Source organism: Rhincodon typus, chromosome 21 (assembly GCF_021869965.1).
Source record: "Rhincodon typus isolate 14 chromosome 21, sRhiTyp1.1, whole genome shotgun sequence".
Taxonomy (NCBI): Eukaryota; Metazoa; Chordata; class Chondrichthyes; order Orectolobiformes; family Rhincodontidae; genus Rhincodon; species Rhincodon typus.
The window spans coordinates 36,007,970-36,027,607 of record NC_063352.1 but is presented as its reverse complement, the minus strand read 5'-3'; the positions used below and the strand labels follow the sequence as shown (position 1 = coordinate 36,027,607).

General features: G+C 41.8%; 2 protein-coding genes across 3 annotated transcripts in view; one reads left to right on the top strand and one right to left on the bottom strand.

The window, feature by feature from the left end:
* Positions 1–2,515: 2,515 nt before the first annotated feature.
* LOC109928648 (dnaJ homolog subfamily A member 3, mitochondrial) lies at positions 2,516–13,582 on the top strand. 2 transcript variants are annotated; one of them, XM_020528595.2, is made up of 12 exons: positions 2,516–2,745; positions 3,110–3,240; positions 3,866–3,949; positions 4,395–4,592; positions 5,694–5,846; positions 6,973–7,120; positions 7,818–7,882; positions 8,360–8,488; positions 9,176–9,291; positions 10,157–10,254; positions 12,657–12,782; positions 13,299–13,411. In XM_020528595.2, exons 1-11 carry the CDS (start codon positions 2,556–2,558, stop codon positions 12,770–12,772), a joined length of 1,428 nt encoding a protein of 475 aa, XP_020384184.1. In that variant the 5' UTR covers positions 2,516–2,555; the 3' UTR covers positions 12,773–12,782; positions 13,299–13,411. The 2 variants fall into 2 exon arrangements, with proteins under 2 accessions (XP_020384184.1, XP_048465327.1); XM_048609370.1 differs by lacking the exon at positions 12,657–12,782 and having other exon boundaries at positions 2,517–2,745; positions 13,299–13,582.
* Positions 13,583–14,522: 940 nt separating this feature from the next.
* The window catches only part of LOC109928649 (heme oxygenase 2), a 13,293-nt gene continuing 8,177 nt past the window's right edge, over positions 14,523–19,638 (bottom strand). Inside the window, exons 2-5 of the mRNA XM_020528596.2 lie at positions 18,743–18,860; positions 16,903–17,394; positions 15,701–15,818; positions 14,523–15,324 (exon numbers count right to left, since the gene is read on the bottom strand). Coding sequence (XP_020384185.1) covers positions 15,209–15,324; positions 15,701–15,818; positions 16,903–17,394; positions 18,743–18,860 — 844 coding nt within the window. The 3' untranslated portion in view covers positions 14,523–15,208. The remainder of the gene's footprint in view (positions 15,325–15,700; positions 15,819–16,902; positions 17,395–18,742; positions 18,861–19,638) is intronic.

Below are 19,638 nucleotides of genomic sequence, written 5' to 3'. Positions count from 1 at the left end.
AGCAGGGGAGGGGAGGGGAGGGGTGGGACCGGGCCACGCCTTACACATCCCCGCAGCCAGTGCGCCCGTCCACCAGACAATCAGAGGCACCGCCCACTGCTGCAATGTTAGATTGAAGAAAAGGTAAATCTCCATAATCGTACAGGATCACTCTCTCATAAAACAAGAGTGACGAATGCTGGTGGTTTAACACGACACTTCAGGCGAGGTAATAGCCTGAGGATGAGAATCCTTCGTGTTAACTTCTACCAGTGCAGAAACTGAACCCAAACTGTTGGGATCCCTCTGCATTACAGACCAGCTGTCTAGCCAAAACAGCACCTCCTCCATAGGAGAGAGTGACACGGCTCACAAGAGCAAGCCAACAGTTAGTGCTCATCCACAAACATTCACTTCTTCTTCCACCACCAATGTTCAGAAGCAGCAGTTTCTACTAGCGACAAGATGCACTGCAGAAATTCACCGAGTGAATAAAAAAAGTGCATAAAGTGGAGGATTCTTGAGAGAATTGGTGGAACCTAGGAATTACATGGGGAAACTCTTAATAGGTAAGAGCCTATAGACATAGAATCCCTACAGTACGGAAAGAGGCCGTTCAGCCTATCAAGTTCTGCACCAACCTTCCAAAGAGCAGCCCACCCAATCCCCATAACCTACATTTACCATGGCCAATCCACCTAACCTGTAAATCTTTGGACTGTGGGAGGAAACCGCAGTACCTAGAGGATACTGACACTGACACAGACACAGGGAGAATGTGTAAACAAAACTTGTTGCCCAAACTAGGATCAAACCCAGGCCCCTGGCACGATGAGGCAGCAGTGCTAAACCACTGTGCCACCATGTCATGCACAGATGGAGTGTGGGGCTCAATTGGTGGGAGCAGGAACAACAGTGCACTGCACAACTCATTTACAGGACAGTTTTAAATCTTGCCTGCAAACATCTGTATATGTTGTGTCAACAATTATTTGTGTTTATATATCACCACTAAATGTAGTAAAATGCCTGATGAGTATTATTACAGGGTGTTCTGAGGTATCTTGACAGGTACAATACTTACTTATTCAGTGCTCCATTGGATTATGAGTTTAGATACCTGGAGCAGGATTTGAACTTTCTAACAATGAAGTAAGATTGATACAATGGAGAAGTCTCTGCAAGTCCCCAGCTACTGGTTGTTCCTTGTAAAAGATTTTGACGACCATTAAAAGCCATGAAATCCATTGTCTAGGTGCTGTCAACTACAGGTCCTGTCAGCAAGTCTTCATAGCAGCAAGTAGGTAAGCAAAACTATATTCACAATGAAATCTCTGTATAGAATGTATGGTTTGGTCACTGGCTTTACTGTCTTGCAGTTTCCAAAATCCTTTGTTAGATTTTGGAGCAGCAATTTCTGCTTCATTCCATGCCAGAAAGCACTGAAGTTTCCACAAGCAGGAGCTCCTACTGATTAATAACTGCATCCTTATAAGGTTTAAATCTGGAGCCTGCGGTACATTGGTAGTGCCTGTACCTTTGGGCTAGAAACCAAATCCCACTTTCCCCAGTTATGTTTTTGAACAGGTTGATTGAAATAACTAATGTTTGAATCTGTGGGCCTTGTCTTAAGTAAAGAGGAAATGGGGCTTTTTTCATTGGAGCAAAGAAGGATGAGAGGTGACTTGATAGAGGTTTACAAGATGATGAGAGGCATAGATAGAGTGGATAGTCAGACACTTTTTCCCAGGGCGGAAGTGACTATTATGAGCGGCCATAATTTTAAGGTGATTGGAGGCCGGTATAGGGGAGATGTCAGAGGTAGGCTCTTCACACAGAGAGTGGTGGGCATGTGGAATGCACTGCCAGCAGTGGTAGTGGAGTCAGATAATTTAGAGACTTTTAAGCAACTCTTGGATAGGGACATGGAGGATAGTAAAATGTAGGGTATGCAGGGTAGATTGATCTTAGTAGGATAATAGGTCGGCACAACGTCATGGGCCGAAGGGCCTGTACTGTTCTATGTTCTATGAAATCAGAACCCTCATTCCTTCCTGATGATAAAACGGGACGAAACAAAATTTGACTTGTATGAGTCAAAATAAGCTGAGGACAAATGCTAACAAAGCAAGACATAAAAAGGTACAGTATCTGAGTTAAATCAAGGAAACACAGCAGCAGCTTTCTTTAAGGGAAATTGTTTAAATAATAAATACATGCACAAGAAATCAGCCTAAAGCTATCCACCTAAGTCTCTGAATAAGCACAGAATCTATGGTGCAAGAGGCTATTCCGCCCATCATGTTTGCACCGGGATAGTATCATTAAATCATTTTCACCGGGCTGAGAGGATAGACACCGTCTCAAATTAATGTCTCATCAAAAAAATGACCTCTGTAGCAGTGCAGCAGTACTTCCCTGGATGGGAGCATAGGCCTAACACATGGTTGACGGTGCATGAACCTAACTCCAGGCTACGAGGCAACTAGGCTTGTTGCGCAGGCGCAATGTGATTATGGGATGGTTGTGCGCATGTGCGGGACCGGAAAGGGTTGTTGGTCTGCGCAGGCGCTAAGATGGCGGCTGCACGGTGTTACCTTCGCTTGGTGTCGGTGACCTGGAACCCATTGGCTGGAGTCCGGCCTGGCACCGTGCGGATACTCGCCACTCGGGGTCTCCGTACTGCCTTTTGTGTGGGCCCTGGATTGCTATCGGCTGGAGGTCTGGGTCTCAGGTTCGGCCTGGAACTAAGGTTGCGGCTCTCCGGTAAGGAAAGCGAGCAGGGCCGGCGGGCATCGGCCTGGTAACTATTGCATAGCCTGTTCCGCCCCATGACAGAGAGGAAATTCAAGCGACCCTTGGAAGGGCAGTGTCAATGCTCCCCTCCACAATCTGGGCAGTGTCTGTGCTCCCAGGCATTATCCCACTGGGGATAGATTGTCTGGTAAGGAAAGATTTGGACTTGCTTGCGATGAATCGCATGAGCATCAGATGTAGCTGTTGCCATTAGTCAGAGGAGAAAACGGTGTCACTTCTTGATGCAAGGAAGAAAATGGTTTATAGTTTTTTTAAATGCGGGAGATTGTGGGTGTTTTTCCTAATTGTTCTTTTCCCCTTCATTTGCCTCAAGGCTGTTCACCAAATTCTCTAGGTGTTGCTGCATTTCATACAGCTTCTCCTTTAGCCAAAACTGATTATTATGAGGTGTTGGGGATCCCTCGCAACTCAACGCAAAGAGAGATAAAGAAGGCTTATTATCAGGTATGAGAAGAGTATGTCATTTAAACCAGACTTACAACTTAAATTCCTGTATTTATACAAGTAATCAATGGGAATTTTTTTTTAATTGCAACAAGCCATCAACCAGAATAATTTTTCCAGCTCATCAAATTGAGTTGTGTAATTGGAATCTTAGTCAAATTTAACTTACTTTAATGTCTTCCTCTCCCTCCTTGTCATGAAGGAGCTGATTTTGCTAGTCCACTTTCGTGACATCAAGAGTTGCAAGTGGCCAATTTTGACTGATGGATCTGAATCTAGGCAGCATCTACTGGGTCATATTTGAATCCCCTCTTTTATAAATGAAGCTGCTTTTAAAATAAGATGTCTGCAGTAGTGACTGTCTGGTTCAGATATGTCATGAGATTTGTCTGGGGCAGATAGGACTTGAACCTGAACTTCTGAGCCAGAGGGGCACTATCACTGCAACACTGTCTGGTGTATACTTTAAACAAAAAATGGAAAAGAATTACATTGGGAAATTTGTCTTCATCAAACCTATTTTAATAGTTGGAGTATTTATCCCAGCAAAACCTACAGGGAAAAGATTGGTTTCAGTTATAACTACTTGTAGCTTTGAATAAATCTTGTGTTCTTGCATATACAGCTTGCAAAGAAATACCACCCAGATACAAACAAAGATGATCCAAAGGCAAAGGAGAAATTTTCCCAAGTGGCAGAAGCATATGAGGTAACGAATGTAGTCCAATGAAAGCCCCTAACTGTATTGGCACCAATACAGCAATCTGTCTAGTCTGGAGGGGAGTTTCTGGGCCCCGAGTTGGCTGATTGTATGGGGAGGTGGACAGCAGATGTCAGCACAGCCACAGCATTTCCACTCTTCATAGAGTTGTGAGGGAAGAGAGGGGTTGAGAATTGTGTGTGTAGTTGGGAATTGCGAGAGAAGGAACCAGTGTTCTATTCATGTGCCAGTACCAGCACAATTGATTAGTTAGGTAATCTCTAAAGGACAACACTACAGTAAGAATATTATATCTGAGGTAAAAAACCGTGAAAATTGTGTGACAATCACTGTCTATTCTCTAACAGTAATACAGGATTCCTAGGGATCGTTATCCTTGAGTTTACTTATTAATTGGTTTCCAGCTCTGATTGATGCTAATTGTGCATTACAGGTTCTGAGTGATGAAGTGAAGAGGAAACAGTATGACTCTTATGGGAGAGTTGGGTTTGATGCAGGAGGGTCAAGGAGTCAGGAATACTGGCAGTCAGGGCCTTCAGTGGATCCAGAGGAGCTTTTCAGACGCATCTTTGGGGAGTTTACTGGCTCTGGATTCAGAGATTTTAACACTGTCTTTGACCAGCACCAGGAGGTGAGTAAGCTAACTATTTGGTTATCCAGAAGACAGTGATACTGTTACTGTCCATCCTCAGTTCCTTGTATAGAAATAGGATTAGGCTATTCAATTCATCAAACCTGTCCCACCATTCAATATAATCGTGGCTGATCAAACACTTCATTGCCCACCAAACCCCAAGAGAGTGTTTCTCCACTTCACTTAAGGAAAGAAGAAATAGGAGCAGAAGTGAACCATTTGGCCCTGTGAGCCTGCTCCATCATTTAGTCATAACTAACATTGTGCTTGACCTCACTTTTCCAGAAGTTTCCCATGTTCCTTGATTTCCTGAGAAACCAAACATCTGTCTGTCTCTCTCTCAGCTTTAAATACTTCAGAACTATTTTGGATCTTCTGGGTTAATTTGCACTCTACACCATGTTCCTTCAGGTTACTTTACAAGGTCACTGAATAATTAACTCATCAGACAGCAGATCAAACTGATAATCTGAATGCTTTCATTTTTTTGGTTACTTTTTAGCAAGTGGTATTTTGGCAGCCAACAGTTGGCCATAAATAACCAAAGCATCCTGGGGCAATTCAAAGTGTTTTGATTGACCTTAGATCACTATCAAGTGATCAAGCCTGTCTTATCTGTGCGGGAGCTGTTTATGATAATAGTATGGGTTCAAGATTTGAACACCACCTATTCCTTAAATATCCCTTAAAGCTATTACTGCTGCTTACCGCTTACTCTTAAACGTATTTGAAAATAACCTGTTGTCATAGCCTAACAATATATCTCTCAGGTCATGTATGTAGTTTGAATTTGTGATGACTTTCACGTTAAACGGCAGTCTAGTAATGAGTTGAGCTTGGTTCATGATTCTGCTGTTAAACCATTTGACTGTTATGACGAGATTTAAAGCAAAAGCCATCAAACCAATACCAAACACACACATTATTGTCATTGCCGTGAAAGAGAAAATTTTGTTTCAATTAGGGTTTGGATGAGATTTACACATTTTAAAATCAAGTTCAGGAATTGTCTTTGAGCTTTGGCTTTATGCAGTAATGATGCTTAATATTGCTCCTTAGACACTATGTTGGTATCTAATATCTGATATTCCTCTGCAGTATATCATGGAACTGACCTTTACACAGGCTGCAAAAGGTGTCAACAAGGAGATTACGGTGAATTTAGAGGACACATGCCAGAGGTGTGATGGTAAGGGAAATGAACCAGGAACCAAAGTCCAGCACTGCCATTATTGCAACGGAAGTGGCATGGTGAGTACAAATGTTGTCACTAACTTCTTTCCCTTTCCCTCCTGAAGGCAGTGTATTTTACTGGGGTTCAGTTCCAGGGGTTGCCCAAAGTATTTGATTTTTTTTTTTTGTTTGTTTGGGTTCTGTATGAATATGCGTAAAAGAAGCAAATGCAATATTTGGGGTACAGTACCGATACAGTGGTATTTGTCTTTAGAGAATGCGGCCTTATCATGTATGCTTTTAAGAGTACATGGTACAGTACATTTCACAAACTCACTCTTGAAAAGTGCAGGAGGACAAGGGTTCTGTTTTCTCCTGCTAGATATATTGTGAGAATGATATGAGGACCTAAAGAATTACATCATGAGGACAGATTGTACAACTTGTATTCTATTAAATGTGGAGGATTAAGGAATGAACTGTTCAAAATGTTTACAATGTTATGGATTTCATAGGTGGATACAACAAAATGTATTTCTTCTGGTGGGGTAATCCTGAACAAGGGAACATAATCTTTACCTCAGGGCTATGCTGTTTAAGAGGGAAGTCAATATGCACACATGCGCACACACATCTTTTCATGTTCACGATGTCCGTTCCTTCCTTCCCCCGTGTGAGGTGTAGATAGTGGAAGTCAATTGGATTTATCAAGATCGATAGATCCTCAAAATTCTTACGTGGCATGTGGGCATCACTGATAAGACCAACATTTGTTACCCATACCTAGATACCCTTAAACTGAGTGGCTTGCCATATCACTGAAGACTTAACCAAATGTATAGGCTATAACCACATGAGTCATGTATAGGCTAAACCAGGTCAGGGCAGGAGATTTTCTTTCCTAAAAGACCTTGATGAGGCAGATGTGTTTTGTTTTATGAGAGTCAACAAGAGCTTCAAAGTCACTATAATTGAGACTAGATTTCAATTCCAGATTTTTGTGATTGAATTTACAGTCCACCAACTATCATTGTGGGGTTTAAACCCATGACCCCCAAAGCATTGGACTAGACCTCTGGATTACTAGCCCAGTGACATTTATCACTATGCCACTGTCTTCCCATAAACTATTCTGGTTTTGACTTTCATTCTAGTGGTAGTGTTTTTGGCACCAACACATTCCCCTGTGTTTATTCTCTTCCAGGAAACTTTGAACACTGGTCCGTTCATGATGCGCTCTACATGTCGGCGATGTGGTGGGCGGGGATCTGTTATGACGACACCCTGTATCGTGTGCCGAGGAAGTGGGCAGAGTAAACAGAAGAGGACAGTGATGGTACCAGTTCCGGCTGGTAAGGACTGGACACCAAGTCATTTACTGCAATGGAGTAAAGGAGCTACATGCAATTCCATGAATAAGGGGTGCTGCTTAGCCAAGCTCCAGGCTATCGACAGCAGAATATCATTGTTTATATGTTGCACTATAAGTTTGGAACCAACAGAATTAGACTTATCTCTTTTTTACACAGTCTTGGCCACTTCCCGTCCATTCACTGGTGCCTGATTGACTCTGTTAAGCTCCTGAAGTTACTGATGTACTTTAGTGAGATTCTGTTATTTCCAGTTGAACTTTCTAAAGTTACTTTCTGGGTGAGATATCAAACAGCTTACAGAAAAAGTGGATAAATTGAGTCAACATTTGATCAGCCATGACCTGATTGAATGTGGAGCAGGTCTGCATAGCCTTATGGCCTCTGCCTGTTCCTCATTCTTTTGCCTTGCTCAGGCTGTCTAACTGCGAAGCTGTTACAGCTAAACCAGACTCTGCCCTCATTTGCCATTAACAGGAGGAGGCGAAGGATAGGTAGCAGATTCTGTGGTATGGTATAGTCACTTATGTCATCACATAACATGAGTTGAAGCTGAGCATGAGAAGTCTATGAAGCTGTATCACAATGAGTGATCTATGTTCTGTTGGTTTTAGTTTGGTCTCTGTATAGGCTGGCTGTGTTTGTGCTTTACCTAATGCAGTGTGTGCATGCATTGCAGGCGTGGAGGATGGACAGACTGTAAGGATGCCAGTGGGACGCAAGGAGATCTTCATTACCTTCAGGGTAAGGCGTGTGACTAAGCATGCTGGAGACGAATGTTTGGATTATTAGGGAGTGTGCCTGCTAAATTGACTTGAAAGCATTGATTAAAGATGTGCTTTTTTAGAAAAAAAACTTTAATGAGAGAAGATTTGCTCGTTGTTTCTGATGCAACTTCTTGGGCGTGGAGAAGAATTACTTACAGTTTTGGCTATTTTTCCTGTTGTCATGATGTTAAATTTACCCATTGGTGACATTATATGCAGGGATATGAGGTGTAAAGTGGGGTATAGACTCACCTGATTTCTTTGGGAGGGGGGAGCCGGTAACATTGTTATCAATCCCATTAAACACATTTGGCCTGAGAGGTAGTCGGCACCACTACACGAGTAGTCTTTCAGGATGAGCAGGATAGAGTTAGTTGTAGTTTTGCTGAGGAGGAGGAAGATGTTGTGGGTTGCTTCAGTTTTGCTTGAAAATATTCTTGTAAAAATTTTTTAGGTCCAAAGGAGCTCAACTTTTCGAAGGGAGGGAGCTGACATTCATTCTGACCTGTATATATCCATAGCCCAGGCAGTTCTGGGAGGTACTGCACGGGCTGCAGGACTGCATGAAACCATCAATATCACGGTGAGTGCCACTGGGCTATCATCAGCAGGGCAATGGTAATCATTGAGTGGTATTATTCCTGGAGTTTCATAGCCTTAGAATAGAATCTGTACAATGTGGAAACAGGCCCTTCAGCCCAACAGGTCCACACTGACCCTCAGAGCATCCCACCCAGACCCATCCCCCTACCTTTTCCCTGTAACCCACCTAATCTACACATCCCTGAACACAGTGGGCAATTTAGCATTGCCAATCCACCGAGCATGCACATCTTTGGACTGTGGGAGGAAAACAGAACACCCAGCAGAAACCCATGCAGACACGGGGAGAATGTGCAAACACCACACAGACAGTCGCCCAAAGGTGGAATGGAAACTGTGTCCTGGCGCTGTGAGGTAGCAGTGCTAATCACTATGCCACATCATCAGGCCGTTCCCATCTCCCAGCACTTTTCTACCCAAGAAGTTGACCTCCCCGTTTTACTTGCAGCAATGGCCCAGTGATTAACCTTTAATTCCTGCAGAGTTGAGGCCACATTGGAGAACTGACAGATCAAATTGTGATCATGTGATTCTCATTGTTCCCCATTACCAGTTGGATTGTAATAATTTGAGTTCATGCTTTCTTATCACATTGAGAGCTTCTGACTTCTGTGGTGGCTGCTTGTGAACATAGCTGTTTAACTGTTTCTGTTCCTTTTGTCCACAGATTCCAGCTGGGGTTCAGGTTGATCAGAGGATTCGACTTGCCGGTAAAGGTATCCCAAAAGTCAACAGTTACGGATATGGAGATCACTATATCCACATAAAGGTGAAAATCCCAAAGTGAGTAATACGGTCTGTTTCACACCATGGATGCACTTGTAATCAACCAAGAGTCTATTCTGACTGACACGTTGTCTCACAGTTAGAATACTTTATCTCTAATTAGGAGGAGAGTAACTTTGATTTTCAGAGTCACACAGTGAGGTAGTCTGACAGTAGAACAGATCATCCACAACCACATAATTTGCCTGGTTATCACCCCATTCAAAGATGGGCTAAAGAATAGATGGGAGATCTACCCCTTGTAGGTCGTGAGAAAAGTTATCCAGTCTCTCTGTTAATCTTGTCATTCAAAATCTAACCCTTTGAGGATTTTAAGCACTTTAAAGGTGTTCATATTGTTTAAATCAACTTATGGATTCGTTCAAATTTTCTAGTGCAAGAGGTGACTATGTTATTGGTAGGCTGTAACAACATTTCCTTTTCCATTCCTAAAATGTGGTTTATAGTGATAATTAAGATGGCTCAATTTTTGCGTTCATTTCTATTTTGTGTGTTCTGTTCAAAAGTCTGTGGTTTAAGGTACAGTAACCTGCTGTTTATATGTAACACCAGGGTGATTATACAGGACTTGTGAGAATGAAATCTTTACCAATCCTTTTTTTTCACTCCTTAGAAGTAAGTAGCAGTTGAACACACTTGAATGATAATGATCATATTTGACAAATGATTGAGTACTTTGTCATAGAATAGGTTGTATTTTGACCAAATGGTAGCTGTAATTGATTTGTTTGCTCAAGCAGTTTGCTTGTGATTAAAGAGGTTGTAAAGTGAACATCAATTTTGGAACTTCTTTTCTAGGGAAAGATCTGTTCCTCTCTGGCTATGAACACTAATTGTTACTTCTAATTCAATGTTTTGGCAGGAGGTTGACGGCCAGACAGAGTTCCCTGATGCTGGCTTACGCAGAGGAGGAGAACGACGTGGAGGGCACAGTGAATGGAGTAGTTAATACCACTGCAGGTCAGAAGCAGATTAATGGTTTCATCAGCAGACATGTGCAGTATAATTTAACTAATCAAATGCTATGAACACAAAGTTGAACAAGTGCTTTGGAATCAAGAAAGTTGTAACTTAGTCTGCAGGGAATGTAAATAAAATCAGGAGGAGGTGAGATCAGCTAACAGCAAGAACTAGAGCCATAGAAATCTAAGGCCCTTCAGCCCATTGTTGTCACGCCAGTCAAAAACAAGCACCTAATTATTCTAATCCCATTTTCCAGCACTTGGCTCATAGGTTTGCATGCCTTGGCATCACAAATGCACGTCTAAATTCTATTTAAACGTTATGAGGGTTTCTGTCTCTTGCAGGCAGCAAGTTCTAGATTCCCACCACTCTGAGATTTTCTGCACATCTCCTCCTAAACCTTTTGCCTCATATGTCAAATCTATGCCCCCAGTCATTGATCCCTCCATCAAGGGGAAAAGTTTCTTCCTGTCCACTGTATCTGTGCCCCTCATAATTTTGTACATGTCAATCCACAACCCCTCTCAATCTCCTCTCCTTTATGGAAAACAACCCTAGTCTGTTCAATTTCTCTTCATAATTGAAATTCTCCAGCCCAGACACCATCTTGGTAAGTCTCTTCTGCTTCTCTCCAGCGCTATCACATCCCTCTTATAATGTGGATTTCAAAACTGCACACAATAGTCCAGCTTATGTGATGAATCATGGAGTTAGTGGAATAGATGTCACGAAGATTGAAACATAAATTAAAAGATTGTAGCAGAATATGAAGTAAAATCTTGTGGTGCACTTATTATCAAGACGTTCCAAAGTACTTTACAAATAACAAGATATTTTAAGTGTAGCCACTGTTGTAGAAAATGCAGCAGGCAATTTGCAATCCTGGGTGAAAATAATACGGGGTCAATGATCTTTAAGTTACTTTGGAAGAATCATCTCAGTGAACATTTTGTGATGGTCAGTCTTATTTCTCTCCCATAGCTTTTACTGCTTGCTGTGATTAGGTAAATCCTTTAGTTTCTTTTGCGGTTCTCCCCAGATTAGAATTTGTGTAGTCTTTACAATCTGCTGTACAGGATGAGTTTGAAGCCTTGATGAGAATTTTGTACATCCTTTTTGTGCTATGGGAGCTGTGCTGGTCTCTGGATGGTGCCAGAGGAAGAGTGCTCTGAGAAAGAGAAAATAAGAAGCCATAACAGCTCAAATTACCTCTCTCGAGTGACCTTGATAGATGTCTGATAGAACATAAAGACAGGAGGAAGCCATTTATAGAAACATAGAATATAGGAGCAGGAATAGCCATTCAGCTCTTTGAGCCTGTTCCACTGCTTAATATGAAAATGGCTGATCATCCAATTCAGTACCCTGTTCTCTCTCTCCTCATACTCTTTTGTACCTTTACCCCTGAATTTGACATCAAACTATTTTAATTTGATTTGTCCACTGTGAAGATTAAAAGCCCCCACAATTATAAAGACTCTGGTGTTGCCATGGAGAATGCACCAGTCAATAATGACTTTCATTTAACTGTCAAACTTTGTTTAATTTTCAAACTAAACAGGTTGACTCTTGAGGCATTGCCCTGAAATGAACCAGAGAGTGGCTGTCACTGTTCTTTTCAAAAAGTGTAGTCGGTCTGTTTGTTTACAAAGAACGGGGCTCTGTGTACTATCGAATGTTGTCTCCAGTACACATGTGCCACACATGACATCTCTAGATTGAGAGAATTCTAGATTGTCAATATATTATTTCGTACACCAAGTCCACCTGTCAACCAGTAAGCATTCTCCTCTCATATAGTATCAATGTTTTACATTTACTTTGGTATTTACAAGATGTCCCAATGAAAACTAAAAGCTTTGACAAAATGTCTATTTTCAGCAATGATTAAGTTGTAAACTACTAAATGATTTGTTATATAATGATGTCTAGTGGTAACAGTGGGCCTATAAACTACACTAACCAGCATTTTCTGACTCTTATTTTTTATTCCCCACCTACACTGATTCTATGATCTGCTCTTCTGAGCCACCATTGTTCCTAACTATTACCGTTCTGTAATTTTTTTAGTACCCAATTTCTGTCTTTATTTTCAATACGTCAGTTACTGTAGAATATTCATTTCAAACCTTAATCGTTATACCATTTTGGAAATGTCTTTGAGGTCAATCCCATTTATATTTTTGTACAACTTAATTCTATTTTGTTAAGAATGCTTTCTGCATTCAGATAAAGCACTTGTAATTTTAGTATTTTTGTTATCATCCCTGATTTGACCTCACTCACTGACCAGTTAAACTCTAAAACAAGCATGTATGGCTTGTGTCTAATTACGCATGTGTTGGCGTAGTCTGTTTCCTCATATTCTGACCCTGGGCTTTCACTGTTTGTATCTACAGGCACTAAAGCCCAGGCAACCACTGAGACCAGAGGAAAAGAGTCAGACACGCCCAAGGCAAATCCAGAGGAAAGCAAAGAGGGATTCCTTTCTAAATTGAAGCGAATATTTAGCTGACGTATCAGAGGTAGGATACCTTCTTTTTGACAATTAACATTTGCCCATCTGGCTAACAAACTATTTTTGTTGCCTTGCGCAGTTACTAGATGTAAAACATTGATACAAATATGAGGATACCCTACTCCTCTCCCTGCTCAGTATTGTGGCAGTTTCTGGATGTTATCAAATAGGATTAACAGCTGAGTGCAGCCCCCAAACATGGATACCAGGTGGAAGTTCTGAGGGTCCTGAGTCTTTCTGATTCTTAATGTATCAGGCCATAGTGCAAACCATGTCAGTGTATACATCAGTTGCCAATGATGTTTCCTAATACTGTGAGCTTTAACAAGCAAGTTTGGAAGACTCATTAGTGCATAGGTGGGTTTGTGGATGCTTAGTGAGGATTCACACACTTCACTGCATTCCTGTCTTTTTTTGTTTTCTATACACACATGTTCTCACTTGTAATCAACCTGCTTTTGTGTTAAATCAAAATTCTGAGAATCCCGCTTTAAAAGTTTTACTGGCTGTATACTAATTTCAGGAAAGCGCTCGAGTGGAAACTGAGCCCAGCCTGGGTACCAAGATCGTGGGCTGGTGTGCTGCTGTGAAAGATGGATGTTTTACGCCGTCACCGCCAGAGTAGCAAGAGCTGTTGAAGGAATTCCTTTTCCTTGAAACGAAACAGCAAGAACCAGAGACAAACTCATTTTCCAATAAGAAAGCCTTTACATTTTATTTTGTAGTTCTGATTAATTCTGTACAGTGTCAATGGCCATGTAAATATAGTGACTGATACAATATTTAATTACAGCTGTTACAATGTGATCAATGTTTCGGACAACATAAAATTATTGTTCTGAAAATTAGGTGTTTATTCCATTTATGTACTGTGATAAATCTTGAAATAACAAATGATTCCTGGAGTTTGATTGATTGTTTAAAATTGGCAGGAATTTGTTAGTTATTTTCTTTAGTTGGTTATATGTTCCTTTAGCTGCTTGGAGTATTTGTGTCTTTGCAGATAGACTAGTGGGTCTTATGATGTGGTTATCCAAACTAACTCCAGATCCATTGTTCTTTGTGGTGTGTAACTGTCTCTTCTCCCCAATCCTCCAAAAAGAAAAAAATTAGGTCCTGTAACAATGCAGAACAGTGAAACATTCTGATCGTGAAGGTTTCAGTCATTATCCTTTTGGAATGAGGTTAGTCCATCATATTCCACTGGGAGTTCTGCCAAGAAAGGAACAGCTGTTGTCCTGGGATGCAGTATAGGATCACAGCTGATAGAGGTTTTGTCATATGTTGCAAAGTGACGAACAGTGAAGGGTTCAAGGTGACCTGACAAGAATTTAATATCATGAAAAGGTTTGCATCATGGTGAAAGTCCTTTAGGATGTTGAGAGAGTTGTTGATGTATTTGATATCTAGAGTCCTAGTCCTCCAACTTTCCTTTTTGATAGTGAACACTTATTTAGAATCTTAGCTGTTGTTTGATTATGTTCCATACAGCAGCTATCCTCATTGTACCTGTAGTTTCAATAAGATTTGGTACCTAGTAAAGATTCTGTACTCTAGATCCAATGAGAAAGTCAGAAGAAACAGTGTAGAGAACATGGAGCTTGACAGCAGAGGCAAATAGCATAGATACATTTAAGGGGAAGTTAGATAAACAAGTGGAAGAAAGAAATAGAAACTAACCACCGGACTAAACAAGCCGTAATTTCTGTGAAGTGCATTTAGTGTAAATAAGGAAATTTAGCCAGTGACTCATTACAACATTTAATAATCATGTGCATAAATACAATGGCACACACTTACTGAAATTATTCAAGTCCAATCACTAATTAAAGAAAGTGAAATTTTACATTTAATTGCATCTCAACCAGGCAATACCTAGGAAATCAGTCAGGGCCTGGATCCACAAGGAGGTGACTACTGAGCTAGGAACATGGGAGTTTTCCAACAATTCTCCATTTTGTTGAGGTCACTGTTCTGAGGTACATAGTGGAACGTTATCTGTCTGAGGTTTTTAAAATCAACTGTGTTCATTCAAAGTAAATTAGAAAATCTTACTTTCTCTGAAAACAGCTGCTAGAAGTGACAGTGAGGACTACAGTGAACAATTCAGGAAGGTTATCACAAGCGAGATTCTGCATTTCAAGCCAGCTATATTTACATCTTGCTCCACCACTGCCAGTATACAGTGGTCCATACCTGAACACTAATTAAACACAACAATTAAACACAGCAAAATGTTGAGCTGAGTTAATGGGCCTATGTCCGTGGCCATATGCTGCAAAGGGAGAGGAATTGGATAGGTGTTGAGGCTCTGGACTCATGGCTAGTCCTGCGAGAATTCAGCTGCATTTCAATCAGTAGTAAAGACGGGATGTCTCAATTGGGAAAGGTTTGCATCACTTTGTTGCCAGTCCATGGTAATGGCTGTAAACATCACAGCAGATACCAACCAGCAGAAAGTGCCAGGACAGCAGCTACTACCAGCTGGAAAGGACAGCTCTGCACCACAGCCATGATAGAGTGCAGTGGGCACCCCATTTCACCATCACCTGGAAAGACAGAAAAAGAAGAGTTTTTTTAAAAATGACATATGCTGCAACTAATTACATTGACCTACAGTATATGTCACATCACAGAAGTATGGACCTATACATTGCTCTATGCTGTCCTACCCTCTGATGCCAACAGTTTGAAGCTTGGTCCTTTGGCATAAACTAGTCCAGCTCAAGGTAGAGAGACCACTTCAATTGGAGGCCAGAGTCCAGCTGTCCTGTCTTTTCCACAGGCAAGAGACTGATAACATGAGAACATCTACACTGCATCTAACTACTGTGGAGACACCGAGTTATTCTCCTTTGATTCAATTCTGGCATCTCCAACATTCTCCCCAACTACGTTTCCCAGAGGATGGCCCAGCCAACATACCTTTTGCAGCATAGAATGGGCACTTCCGGACATCGCCTTTTCCATCATGGAGAGGGACCCCAGATTCCTGATGGACTTCCCCCAGGGTTTTTCCAAACTTATCCAATTCTTCAAAAACCTGTGAAAAATTGAGATTAAAGATTAAAGTGAAGCAGTAACTAACTGGCACAATCAATCAATAGTAGACACAAACAGGTGGAGTTATAGCATAGATTATTTTACTGCAGAAGAAGCATCATGGGTTCTCTCAACATAACACAGGCTCCCCATTTTCATGGCTGCGAGTAGTGCCAGTAAACCAGCCCTCTCACTGTTACAAGTACAATTGTCTGAGGGTACATGTTAGTAATTTTCTAGCCTTTACTACACAAGAGGGAGAAGTCTGTTTTTCAACTTATGTTGAAAGAGTGGCTTATCATAATTTCCCAGGATGCTACACCCAAGTATTTTTTTTAAAAAAACTTGCTGAGCTCCATATATTGGGACAAGTAACAAGGCTTAATCAAAAGCAGGTTGTAAGGAGTGTTTTAAACGAAGAGAGAAAAATAGAGAGGTGGAGTGCATTCAGAGTGGAAACTTCAGAGCCTAGAGCCCAGGTAAGTGAAGGCACAGCCACCAAGAGTGCAGCAATTATAATTAGAGATGTTGAAGAGGCCAGGAATAGAAGAATGTGGATATATCAGGAGGATTATGGGGCTGGAGGAGATTACAGAGTGGGACTGTGAGGTGGTTGGTGAGGTCACGGAAGGATTTGAAAACAAGAATAAGCATTTCAACAAAAAAAAAAAAAAAATCAAGCTGTTGCTTAACCTGGAGCCACTGTGGGTCAATGAGCACGGGCGATGGGTATCAACTGTTTCAACACGAGACAAAATAAAAACACTAAAAATCAATCGTAACAGAAAATGCCAAACATTCCATATGCTGGGAAAGTGGGCAATGTTTTGTACCAAGAGACACTTAAAAAGCAGGGAATAATCCAACATAAGGTTGTAACCCAAATTATTTCTGCCATTTTCTGTACCTGTTGTGTGTTATGACACAGCAGTGCCTCACTCGTGTTGCCTCACTTGGTGAAAGCTTGCTGGATCTCTGTTCCCTGACTGGGTGCATCACATGACAACTGTCTGGAAGATGCAGAACACTAAGATTGAGAGTGGGAATTGCACTGTACTTAGTTAACACCCCTCGGTAATGCTCACCTCCATGTTGAAGCGAAAGGCTCGGTTGGCTTCCTCAACAATCTTCTCCCTGATCTCCATAGTGGTCTCCAAAGTGTTCAACCGGGATCGATACAGCTCCTTGAATCGAGCATGATGGGAAATGTTGTCAAAAGTGTAGAATTGCACACCCTCTCCACTGCTGGGCAAATGCAGTGCTCTCTGCGCCACTTTTTTCAACACCTGACCTCCTGACAGGTCACCCATGTAGCGGGTATAGGCATGTGCCACCAGCAACTCAGGCTCATGCTTCCCCACATGATGGATCCGCTCTACATAGCTTGCTGTGGCCTCTGAACACTTGATCTGATCCTGCCAGTCTTTCCCATAGAAGTACTCTAGGTCCTTGGCCAGAGCATCCTTGCGGTGCAATTCAAGCGGGAAATAAAGGGGAGCAAACCCGGGATGGTCTGCATTTTTATCCATTTCTTCCTCCAGCGCCGAGTAGGTGAAGTAGAGGGCAACCGTGCCCAACTGTAACACAGGTGGAATAGAACAGGACACCAAATCGCAAAGTTAGTTCTGCTGATCTGCGAAAACCCCCTCCCCATTGTTTAAATACCGTACACTTATTTTTAAAATCCATTTTAGTTTAAAAGGTGAAAGAAATATGTTAACTCTTTGTACTACTTCGATGCCTTGGGAGAGGAAGAAATTGCAATTGACAGCATTAAGGGGCAAACGGCCATGGCAAACAGAAGGAAAGGTGGTTGCAGGAGTGGCTGCTCTAAAATGGCATCGGGTCACGGGATGCCTGCTCAAAGTGAAGATCATGATGCTAGGTGCACATACTGACCCCGTTGTACCACAGAATTAAAGCTGAACAGTTTAAGCAGGAGCAACTTAAAACATGAAGTTTCTGTAAAGCCTAGCATTTCTATAGTACCTTGTTTAATCTCAGGCCATCCCAAAGCAGTTTAAGGACAAGTGAATACTTTTGAAGTGTAGTCAGTATTTTGAATGCATCCATATGTGCATAACAAGATCCCACAAATAATAACGTGATCATAATCATATACTCTGTCTTTATGGCACTGGCTTAAAGAACACCTAACAACCACCAAGCAGGACAGCACTGCCTTAGCATTCACCCTCGGATGGTGCAGCACTCCCTCAGTCATGTGGTGAAGACATGGAATGGGACTTAAATACACAACTTTGAAATCTGAGACAACAGCAGTACCTATTTAGGGCAGAGGTAAAAACTGTCTCCTAATCTGTAAGCTCTGTGTTATACTGTGATCTTATTAGTTACCTGGAAATCAAGGGAAAGTCAAAAAAAAAAGCAAATATCCCAACTGTTTAAAGAGTAGACAGCTGGATGGAATAGGGATCTTTAAACAACCCTTCCTGATTGGGCAATGAGATTAAAATCTTAAACCAGAAGTACTCGTGTCAACTCCTTCATCCTAAATGGATTCAAATAGCAGATCTTCATGACAAAGTCAGAGTGGGTGATGGGATTGAGTGACTAGCTGTAAAGGGACCAAGGAACTCATCCAGCTGGTGACAGGCCCTGTTCACATCATGGCATTTTCAATCTCTGGCAAAAAAAAAAGATGCATATAAATGGTGACGTGCTGAGCTCAGCCTTTGCCAAACTGCTTGCATTTGTGTAATCACACAATTTATTGCCAAAATCTTGTACAGGTCAATGGATCCATTCTTCCTACTTCCGCTCCACATTGGTTTCTGGTGGAATCAAACTTGTTATGTCCCATGTTGGCCTTTCTGTATCGCATGTTGCTACACATCTCTGGCTACACAAAAATCTGCTGGGAAACCTAACTGCTAACAAACAACAGACTATGATCAGTCCCACCTCAAACAGTTCTCGCCGAATCTTGCCTTTCAGGAACTCTTTCACAAATCGAGTGTTCTCTGCACGATCATGAGACTCCTTTGTTCCTTCCTTCAGGATCTCGGAGAGGTCCATGGAACTGCAGTGTCAGGGAGGAAGGAGAAAATTAGAGCTAACAATGAGTCGAAAGGGGAACAGGGAATGAAGTTGACGAATGAAGAGTGAGCCAAGATCAGAGGGGGATGTGGGCAGAGGATAGAGAAAGAGAGCTTTTATGCTACTGGAAAATAATGTAAGTGGAACTAATTGCCACAATCTGTATGGGGTCAACAAGCACTCCCAGGTCAGGTATCATGGCTAGTTCACTAAAGCTCTCTCTCCAGGACTGTGCTATGAATATAGCTCTGAAAAAGCATCACTGAGTCATTTGCCCCCACACCAGTCCTGTGTGTACTCTCTCTGACAGAGAAAGCCTGTTTAATTGCCCACGATCAGTCCATGAAAGACAAAACAGGATTAAGAGGTTGAACAGTCTGCTGTTCCTAAAATCAGCTCCTTAGAATCATGCCCATGCAACAATCAAGAACACTGCCCTGCCAAACTGGGCAAGATGTTCCTCCCACTGCTCCCATGAGGACAAAGACATAAACTGTGACACCGCCACAGAAGGAGATACCAGAAGTGGATTTTAAGGACCATCACAAAGGAGAAAAGTGGTAGAGATAAAAACGTGGAGGGAGGTATTATAAACTTTTGGGTCAACACAATAGAAAATGTGACTACCAGACACAAACTATTTAAAATCAAGATGCCAGAATGAGGGGAGTGCACTTATCTATAATACAGCGCTGAAGGAGACTGCAGAAATGGAAGGGGACGGGGACGGGGACGGCGGCGGGGAAGGGGAGGGGGCGGGG